General features: G+C 43.0%; 1 protein-coding gene across 1 annotated transcript in view; it reads right to left on the bottom strand.

The window, feature by feature from the left end:
• LOC112074612 (plasma membrane calcium-transporting ATPase 2-like) overlaps positions 1 to 10,678 on the bottom strand; it is a 74,314-nt gene that overhangs the window by 33,568 nt on the left and 30,068 nt on the right. Inside the window, exons 6-9 of the mRNA XM_024141754.1 lie at positions 8,155 to 8,196; positions 5,957 to 6,121; positions 4,267 to 4,481; positions 2,734 to 2,976 (exon numbers count right to left, since the gene is read on the bottom strand). Of these exons, the coding sequence (XP_023997522.1) occupies positions 2,734 to 2,976; positions 4,267 to 4,481; positions 5,957 to 6,121; positions 8,155 to 8,196 (665 nt within the window). The remainder of the gene's footprint in view (positions 1 to 2,733; positions 2,977 to 4,266; positions 4,482 to 5,956; positions 6,122 to 8,154; positions 8,197 to 10,678) is intronic.

Here is a 10,678-nt window from a genome sequence, read left to right as displayed (position 1 = left end):
ATTCACCTGTGAGCGTTACTACACCTGTTGTACTTCCAGCATTTCACTGTAAGGTCTACCACACCTGTTGATTCAGCATTTTCACTGTAGAGGTCTACTACACCTGTTGTATTCAGCATTTCACTGTAAGGTCTACTACACCTGTTGTATTCAGCATTTCACTGTAAGGTCTACTACACCTGTTGTATTCAGCATTTCACTGTAAGGGTTTACATACCACCTATTGTATTCGGGCGCATGTGACTAATACAATTTGATTTGATACCTTCTGTGCTTATACAGCAGATAAAACCTTCACGTAGGGGTGGCCATCTTGAATCAAGTCTTCTCCAGACAGAATGCAGGTGGATATTCTATTTAAAACTCTCCAACCATCAGGCATGAATTAAGAATTGTTATCGAAGTATTTTCTGCAAATGATATATACAGTGGGGAGAACAAGTATTTGATACACTGCCGATTTTGCAGGTTTTCCTACTTACAAAGCATGTAGAGGTCTGTAATTTTTATCATAGGTACACTTCAACTGTGAGAGACGGAGTGTAAAACAAAAATCCAGAAAATCACATTGTATGATTTTAAGTAATTCATTGCATTTTATTGCATGACATAAGTATTTGATCACCTACCAACCAGTAAGAATTCCGGCTCTCACAGACCTGTTAGTTTTCTTTAAGAAGCCCTCCTGTTCTCCACTCATTACCTGTATTAACTGCACCTGTTTGAACTCGTTACCTGTATAAAAGACACCTGTCCACACACCAATCAAACAGACTCCAACCTCTCCACAATGGCCAAGACCAGAGAGCTGTATAAGGACATCAGGGATAAAATTGTAGACATGCAAAAGGCTGGGATGGGCTACAGGACAATAGGCAAGCAGCTTGGTGAGAAGGCAACAACTGTTGGCGCAATTATTAGAAAATGGAAGAAGTTCAAGATGACGGTCAATCACCCTCGGTCTGGGGCTCCATGCAAGATCTCACCTCGTGGGGCATCAATGATCAGAGGAAGGTGAGGGATCAGCCCAGAACTACACGGCAGGACCTGGTCAATGACCTGAAGAGAGCTGGGACCACAGTCTCAAAGAAACCATTAGTAACACACTACACCGTCATGGATTAAAATCTGCAGCGCACGCAAGGTCCCCCGCTCAAGCCAGCGCATGTCCAGGCCCGTCTGAAGTTTGCCAATGACCATCTGGATGATCAGAGGAGGAATGGAGAAAGGTCATGTGGTCTGATGAGACAAAAATAGAGCTTTTTGGTCTAAACTCCACTCGCCGTGTTTGGAGGAAGAAGAAGGATGAGTACAACCCAAGAACACCATCCCAACCGTGAAGCATGGAGGTGGAAACATCATCTTTGGGGATGCTTTTCTGCAAAGGGGACAGGATGACTGCACCGTATTGAGGGGAGGATGGATGGGGCCATGTATCGCGAGATCTTGGCCAACAACCTCCTTCCCTCAGTAAGAGCATTGAAGATGGGTCGTGGCTGGGTCTTCCAGCATGACAACGACCCGAAACACACAGCCAGGGCAACTAAGGAGTGGCTCCGTAAGAAGCATCTCAAGGTCCTGGAGTGGCCTAGCCAGTCTCCAGACCTGAACCAATAGAAAATCTTTGGAGGGAGCTGAAAGTCCGTATTGCCCAGCGACAGCCCCGAAACCGAAGGATCTGGAGAAGATCTGTATGGAGGAGTGGGCCAAAACCCTGCTGCAGTGTGTGCAAACCTGGTCAAGAACTACAGGAAACGTATGATCTCTGTAATTGCAAACAAAGGTTTCTGTACCAAATATTAAGTTCTGCTTTTCTGATGTATCAAATACTTATGTCATGCAATAAAATGCAAATTAATTACTTAAAAATCATACAATGTGATTTTCTGGATTTTTGTTTTAGATTCCGTCTCTCATAGTTGAAGTGTACCATGATAAAAATTACAGACCTCTACATGCTTTGTAAGTAGGAAAACCTGCAAAATCGGCAGTGTATCAAATACTTGTTCTCCCCACTGTATATAGTGTGTGTTTGTGGTGTAATATCTCAGTATCTCAGTATGTTGTTGGTGTAATATCTCAGTATCTCAGTGTGTTGTTGGTGTAATATCTCAGTATCTCAGTGTGTTGTTGGTGTAATATTCTCAGTGTGTTGTTGTATATCTCAGTGTGTAGTTGGTGTAATATCTCAGTATCTCAGTATGTAGTTGGTGTAATATCTCAGTGTGTGTTGGTTGTAATATCTCAGTATTGTAGTTGGTGTAATATCTCTCCTCTTTTTGTTGGTGTAATATCTCAGTATCTCAGTATGTTGTTGGTGTAATATCTCAGTATCTCAGTGTGTTGTTGGTGTAATATCTCAGTGTGTTGTTAGTGTAATATCTCAGTGTGTTTTTGGTGTAATATCTCAGTATCTCAGTATGTAGTTGGTGTAATATCTCAGTATCTCAGTATGTAGTTGGTGTAATATCTCAGTATCTCAGTATGTAGTTGGTGTAATATCTCAGTATCTCAGTGTGTTGTTGGTGTAATATCTCAGTGTGTTGTTGGTGTAATATCTCAGTGTGTAGTTGGTGTAATATCTCAGTATCTCAGTATGTAGTTGGTGTAATATCTCAGTATCTCAGTGTGTAGTTGGTGTAATATCTCAGTATCTCAGTGTGTAGTTGGTGTAATATCTCAGTATCTTACCAGTATCCTGTTAGTATAGTATATAGTGTGATAGGTTCTTACCAGTATCTTGGTGGTGTACGCGCTGTTGAGGGAGATGGCGTTGACAAGGATATCCAGAGACTTAACAGACAGAAGTCCAGGGTCTGGTATCTCCTTGTAGTGGACATCCCCCACGTAGCACGCCACGGCCGTCATGCGGTTGGTGGTCAACGTGCCGGTCTTGTCGGAGCAGATGGCCGTAGCGTTACCCATTGTCTCACACGCATCCAGGTGGCGGACCAGGTTATTATCTTTCATCATTTTCTGAGGATGAAATATCAACCGTGTTGTTGGAGGTTTTAGCCTTTTTGTTTCAATTCAAAACATATTGTTTTTTATCCCATCAGAGGCAATTAAACTTCTCTAGGGTAGGGGGCAGCATTCGGAATTTTGGATGAAAAGCATGCCCAAATTAAACTGCCAGCTACTCATCCCCAGAAGATAAGATATGCATATTATTAGTAGATTTGGATAGAAAACACTCTGAAGTTTCTAAAAGTGTTTGAATCATGTTTCAATTCAATACATATTGTTGTTTTTTATCCCATCAGAGGCAATTAAGGAAGGCACAGACAGAAAGACAGACAGAAAGACAGACAGAAAGACAGACAGAAAGACAGACAGAAAGATAATTTGCCGCGATATGATTGCAACATGGCGCGCTATCATCTGCCAGAAGAAATTAGTCATTGAGATTGTTCAGGTAGAACTTCTTGTTAAATAGCTTTTGGTTCTGCAACACGTCAGGTAATAGTTTTTAGTGCTGCAACACATTAGATAATAGTTTTTAGTGCTGCAAGACATTAGATAATAGTTTTTAGTGCTGCAACACATTAGATAATAGTTTTTAGTGCTGCAACACATGAGATAATAGTTTTTAGTGCTGCAACACATTAGATAATAGTTTTTAGTGCTGCAACACATTAGATAATAGTTTTTAGTGCTGCAAGACATCAGATAAGAGTTTTAAAAATATATATTTTAACAGAGTAGTTTTGGAATTTTGCCCAAAAAATATATATTTTATTTTGTATATAATGATAAATAGCTAGATTTTGTTTCTCTACCTTGACAGAGTAGGAGATGGTGCTGACCAGTGTGTGTGTGTGTGTGTGTGCGTGCGTACATACCTTGACATTTTTTTACATTACATTTTAGTCATTTAGCAGACGCTCTTATCCAGAGCGACTTACAGTAGAGTGACTACATTTTTTATAACATATTTTTTTATTTTTTATTTTTTTTACATACTGAGACAAGGATATCCCTACCGGCCAAACCCTCCCTACCGGCCAAACCCTCCCTAACCCGGACGACGCTATGCCAATTGTGCGTCGCCCCACGGATCTCCCGGTTGCGGCCGGCTGCGACAGAGCCTGGGCGCGAACCCAGCCCAGCCTGGGCGCGAACCCAGAGACTCTGGTGGCGCAGCTAGCACTGCGATGCAGTGCCCTAGACCACTGCGCCACCCGGGAGATCTGACAGCGTAGGAGATGGTGCCGACCAGTGTGTGTGTGTGTGTGTGTGTGCGTGCGTGCGTGCGTGTGTACATACCTTGACAGAGTAGGCCAGGGAGATGGTGACGGCCAGGGGCAGCCCCTCGGGTACAGCCACCACCAGCACGGTGACACCGATGATGAAGAACTTGACAAAGTATTGTACGTAGATGGGAGTGCACTCCGTCAGCCACGGCCTCTTCTGCAGGACAAAGTTGTCCACAGCAAAGTACAGCACCAGGATGATCACTGTGATGGCTGACATCACCAGACCTGGACAAGGAAATGGCTGCTTGTAAACAGATGAAAATACGAGATGCCTGGTTTGTTTTGACTCATATGATAGCAAATATTTATTTCAACTTTTATCTTTAGAAATCAACAGCACAGCAACAACTACTTCTGAATAACATATTTATTTCTGTGATTTGATTTCTTGCATTCCACATCTACTCTTACATTTCCTTCTGTGATATAATCTCCCTATTCCGTCTCAGAACGTCAGCGTAATCTGATAATCTCCCTATTCCGTCTCAGAACGTCAGCGTAATCTGATAATCTTCCTATTCCGTTCTCAGAACGTCAGCGGTAAATCTGATAATCTCCCTATTCCGTCTCAGAACGTCAGTGTAATCTGAATGATATCTGGTACACAGAGATAAATTAAGGATCATATATACAGTGCGTTCTGAAAGTACTGACATTTTAGCACATGTATTAAAAATAAAAAAGACCCTTTACTCAGTACTTTGGCAGTGATTACAGCCGTGAGTCTTCTTGACGCTACAAGCTTGGCACACCTGTATTTGGGGAGTTTCTCTCATTCTTCACTACAGATCCTCTCAAGCTCTGTCAGGTTGGATGGGGAGCGTCGCTGCACAGTTATTTTCAGGTCTCTCCAGAGATGTTAGATCGGGTTCAAGTRRGGGCTCTGGCTGGGCCACTCAAGGACATTCAGAGACTTGTCCCAAAGCCACACCTGCATTGGCTTGGCTGTGTACTTAGGGTCGTTGTCCTGTTGGAAAGTGAACCTTCACCCCAGTCTGAGGTCCTGAGCGCTCGGGAGCAGGTTTTCATCAAGGATCTCTCTGTACTTTGCTCCATTCATCTTTCACTCGATCCTGACTAGTCTCCCAGCCCCTTCTGATGAAAAACATCCCCACAGCATGATGCTGCCACCACCATGCTTCACCGTAGGAATGGCGCCAGGTTTCCTCCAGACGTGACATTTGGCATTCAAGCTAAAGAGTTCAATCTAGGTTTCATCAGATCAGATAATCTTGTTTCTCATGGTATGAGATTCCTTTAGGTGCCTTTTCGAAAACTCCAAGCGMGCTGTCATGTGCCTTTTWCTYAGGAGTGGCTTCCGTCTGGCCACTCTACCATAAAGGCCTGATTGGTGGGGTGCTGCAGAGATGGTTGTCCTTCCGGTCCCGTGTGGCTCAGTTGGTAGYGCATGGCGCTTGCAACGCCAGGGTTGTGGGTTCAATTCCCACGGGGGGACCAGGATGAATATGTATGAACTTTCCAATTTGTAAGTCGCTCTGGATAAGAGCGTCTGCTAAATGACTTAAAATGTAAATGTAAAATGGAATGTTCTCCCATCTCCACAGAGGAACTCTGGAGCTCTGTCAGAGTGACCATCGGGTTCTTGGTCACCTCCCTGACCAATGCCCTATCGAGTGATTTGACATCATTTATTTTTATAGAAATATATATGATTTATCATATTGATTGATCTGCCGTACCTGCTTTGCCGATCTGAACAGCCAGCTTGGTCAGTTTCCCCTGGAGGACAGACTTCTCCTTCTTGGAGACATTTGCTTTCTTCTTTTCCTTCTCCTCCATCTCTCCTCCCTCGGCGCTCTTCAGAGGCTGCATCTCCATGGCAGCCGCTCCGTCCTGTTTCTTCACTGAAACAACCACAGGAACACAGACAGCGATTATTATGGGATGTCCCTGTGGTCTGTTCTATATAGCAAGGACCCCAACTTAGGTTGAGTCCTGTGGCCTATGCTGTAGGAAAGACCCCAACTTAGGTCTAGTCCTGTGGCCTATGCTGTAGGAAAGACCCCAACTTAGGTCTAGTCCTGTGGCCTATGCTGTAGGAATAACCTCAACTTAGGTCTAGTCCATCCATGGAAGTAAAAGACGTTATGGAAACCAGTGATGCTCTAAGCACTGCCCAACAGAGACAGTGGTTGGTACGTATATCCTCTTGGATACATTGCTATTTTCAACCAGCCTTTAACCTCTCACCACAACTGTCTGAAGAAGTGAGCAATTCTAGTTAACTAAACTAGTCAGGGGGTGGGGGGGGTGGGGGGGGGAGAAAAACACGTGTAGGTCGACATTTTAAAAAGTTTCACATTTCAAATAACATCAAAAAATAGCAAAGAGTTTTGAAAAAGAGAATTGTCTTGTTAACAAGGTTCAGTGGTATGTCATCCTTCGGATTCTGGTGTAAGACGAGAACAAAATGCTGTTTCTCAAGCAGAAACGTTGTTTGTCCAATGGTTAAAAAGATACCGATCACAACAGACAATCACATCCTTCTTAAAGTCATTTATTCGGATGTGTTCTTTGTTTTTAATTAATCATTTGAATCTTCACATGTGTATCTGCGTGTAGAAAACATTCACTATTCTTCAGGAGAATAATAATTGAATAACGATTTGCCCTTGGTTACATCAATCACGATACAATGTAAAGCACTTTTGAGGCCCTGTACCAGAGAGAGCCCTGTACAGAGAAAGCCTGTAACAGAGAGGAGGCCCTGTCAGGGAGAAAGCCCTGTACAGAGAAGCCCTGTACAGAGAGAGCCCTGTACAGAGAAAGCCCTGTACAGAGAGAGCCCTTGTACAGGAGAGAGCCCTGTACAGAGAGAGCCCTGTACAGAGAAGCCTGTAGGAAATTGCAAACTATTGTTAACGCATAACTTCTAAGTACGATCAAGTTTTCTGCTAGCTAGCAGGAAAATTCAAGAATGGACCACATTGTTTTACAAAGTGATTGGAACAACCTTCCCGGGGCAGCCTGACCTCTAAAAGAGAGAGATACCGAGAGAGAGAGAAAGACAGAGCAAGAGAGAGGAGAGAGAGAGACAGAGCAGGAGAGAGAGAGTTAGAGAGACAGAGCAAGAGAGAGAAGAGAGAGAGAGAGACAGAAGGCAAGAAGAATTTAGAGAGAGAGAGACCTTGAGACATGCTCAATATAGAGCTGAGACATCACAACACTGCAGCGGTGACAACAACACTGCAGCCCGTGACAACAACACTGCAGTCCGTCGACAACAACACTTGCAGTCCCGTGACATACAAACACTGCAAGCCCGTGAAACAACACTGCAGCCCGTGACATCAACAGCTGCAGTCCGTGACCAACCACCTGCGAGCCAGACCCGTGACAAAACACTGTGCGCCACCGTTGACAACAACATGCAGCCCCGTGACAACAACTACTGCAGCCCGTGAACAACATAACTGCAGCCCCTGTGACAAACAACATGCAGCCCGTGACAACAACACTGCCAGCCCGTGACAACAACACGCAGGCTGACAACAACACCGCAGCCCTGAAATAGCCCCGTGACAACAAACACTGCGGACACAAGACGTACATCAGGGTTGACTGGATGTTTACTCAACATCCGAATATGTTAGCAGACCTTAACGTTAAGGGAAGTTTAGAGGATCGTTGAGCTTTGGGGTTGTCCAAAAATAATGATAACTTGCCCCAAATTCCTAGGTTTTCGCAGGAATGAATATTCCCGGAATCAGAAGGGAATAGGCTGAAATCCGGAATTTCAAACCAGGATTCCTGGAAAAGCTGGGATTTTTTTGAGGGGGGGGAGGGGGGGGGGGGGGGGGAAGTTTACAGGAAATTTGCAATCCTAGTTAGAGGACAAACCAAACTAGGAGGGAGGGGAAAGTTGAAAATAGGTTACCTTTAGTCTGGTTGTTCTCCATATTGCCATCCTGTATTTTACCTACGATGGAGACATACGAGACATAGAACAATAAGAACCGACCATAAAAACAAACACACAATCATCGCCAGGACATTACAGTGAAATAGACATAAAAAGGAAGACAGAAATAACATGAATATTTATTTAACATTGTCACGACAGTCACATACATAACAGAACAGCTGCTACTTAATGAGGTGAAGCTCTACTGCAGGGGATGCTAATTTAGATGTCAACTCATTTCTAATTTGTGGTTACGCGCTAACGAAGTTGTTGTGTTTTCGCCTGGGCTTGCTAGTGACTATTAGAAATAATGTCAATCAAAATAGATAATTGATAATAAAACTAGATTTGCAAATAATGTGACTATGCAGTTAAATATTTAAATGTCATCTTTTGAAAAGGTTTCCTAGCGCTTGTGCTAAACGATTAACTGACATTTCAGTTTTAGGGGTTATTTAAACAACTAATTGAGCGACGTCGGATCAATTACTTGAATTCCATGTATTTATTTATTTATTGTGAGCCCAATGCGCTGTTTCTCTAGAGAGAAATCAAATCATTCACTACATAAATCAAGTCAACAACTATGTGGGACGCTGTCGTTTTCATTACGCAAATATTCAACCTAGTTAAACGCGGTAATTAACTACACTGACAATAATCCATRGTCCCATAGTTTTCCCCTGGTTCAGACGGAACAGACAGGAAGAGGCGAAGCGAAAGGTTTCACTCTCAACCAAAATCTGTCCAAAACAAGCCCAATGCGTTTCCATGGGTTTATTCTGYACCTAAACGTGTCGCCTGTCTTCCTTCCTTCGGGACAACGACTCATTGTTGGGGCGGAGCCATGAGCATCTCGTCATTATACACAGATCTCTGGACTGATAGACTCCTGCTACGTTAGGTTACATACACACAGACCAGATAGACCGCATGACAGAGGGACCTAGAGCACTAGAACATTAKATAATAAACAGAATTTAAAACATTTTTCTAAAAATAAATCCTATAATTGCAGTTTTTATTAAAAAACGGTGTAAAACGTTATGTTTGCTGTTTTTGTCTGTAGCTATGTGTTGGATGGAAACAGTCCAAGATTTCCMTTTTCAGGTTCCTTCTATGAGCTTCTATAGTGATTTGAGCATAATGCAACTATTGTTATTTTGTTAAGATGCATTGCTAGACACGATCKCTTGACATGTTCTACTGTACTTGAGTTAACGACAAGAACCTACGCTATCTCTGCTGCTCAAATTTCCTCAGTTGTGGGTGCGTTCGTTTTGAAGAGTGACACACAGACTACAGGGAATTCCACACATCAACAGTACAAGAAAAGCCATTCGGATATTTCACGAGGTAAACAGATACAGAGAGTCACAGCGTTAACACACAACATGAGGTAATAGAGCAACACACACGACCGGACACAGAGCATGCAGTGTAACAGTGAAGTCAGAGTGATCATGCAAGGTCAGACTGAGGGAGGAAAATAATTCAAGTGAAGGAATTGAACGCTGGAGAGAAAAATACTACAGGACTACCTTAGGAAAGTGGAGGAGGAGGGAGGAGAGTGGGCATATAGGAAGGAGGTGGAAGAGGGAGGAGGCAGTTGTACCCAGCGGGAGGTAGCAGGCAGGAAGGAGGTTCTGGTCAACCTACCATTGACTAGGCTGGCATTACCAGGTGCAATACCGCCTGCAGTACCATCGGTGGCTATAGTTGCGATGGGGTGGGAGAGGGATGGGGGCAGTCTAGCAAGTAAATCATGGGTAAAAAAAAGACGGGCAACGTGAACCAAAAGAACATGGTTAAGAGCTTGAATAACAGGACGATCAGTTGGTGTTGCTACAGTTACTATCAGGGTTGGGCTCAATCCCATTTCAATTCCAGCAATTCAGGAAGTACACTGACACTTCAATTCCAATTCCATTTCTCTGCTATCCTTTCAATAAGAACAATTTGGAATTGGGAATTTGGTTTACTTTCTGAATGAGTGGAATTGAAATGGAATTGAGCCAACACTCTGCTGTTTAAAACAGAGGGCTGGAGGAAGGGAACTCTTCAGCAGAGCATTACAATTATAACGCAATATACTGTAAAAAGGATATAACAACGCAATAATAATGGAGAAACCAAATGAAAGGATTATGGAGGACACACAATAATATGGAGAACCAAATGAAAGGACATGGAGGACAACACAATAATAATGGAGAAACCAAATGAAAGGAACACAGAGGACAACGCAATAATAATGGAGAAACCAAATGAAAGGAACACGGAGGACAACGCAATAATAATGGAGAAAAATGAAAGGATTATGGAGGACAACACAAAATAATGGAGAAACCAAATGAAAGGAACATGGAGGACAACGTAATAATAATGGAGAAACCAAATGAAAGGAACATGGGGGACATCGTAATAATAATGGAGAAACCAAATGAAAAACATGGAGGACAAAAGTAATATATATGGAGAAACCAAATGAAAGGAA

Source organism: Salvelinus sp. IW2-2015, unplaced genomic scaffold, assembly GCF_002910315.2.
Source record: "Salvelinus sp. IW2-2015 unplaced genomic scaffold, ASM291031v2 Un_scaffold2716, whole genome shotgun sequence".
Taxonomy (NCBI): domain Eukaryota; kingdom Metazoa; phylum Chordata; class Actinopteri; order Salmoniformes; family Salmonidae; genus Salvelinus; species Salvelinus sp. IW2-2015.
This window is presented reverse-complemented; position numbering and strand designations above follow the sequence as displayed.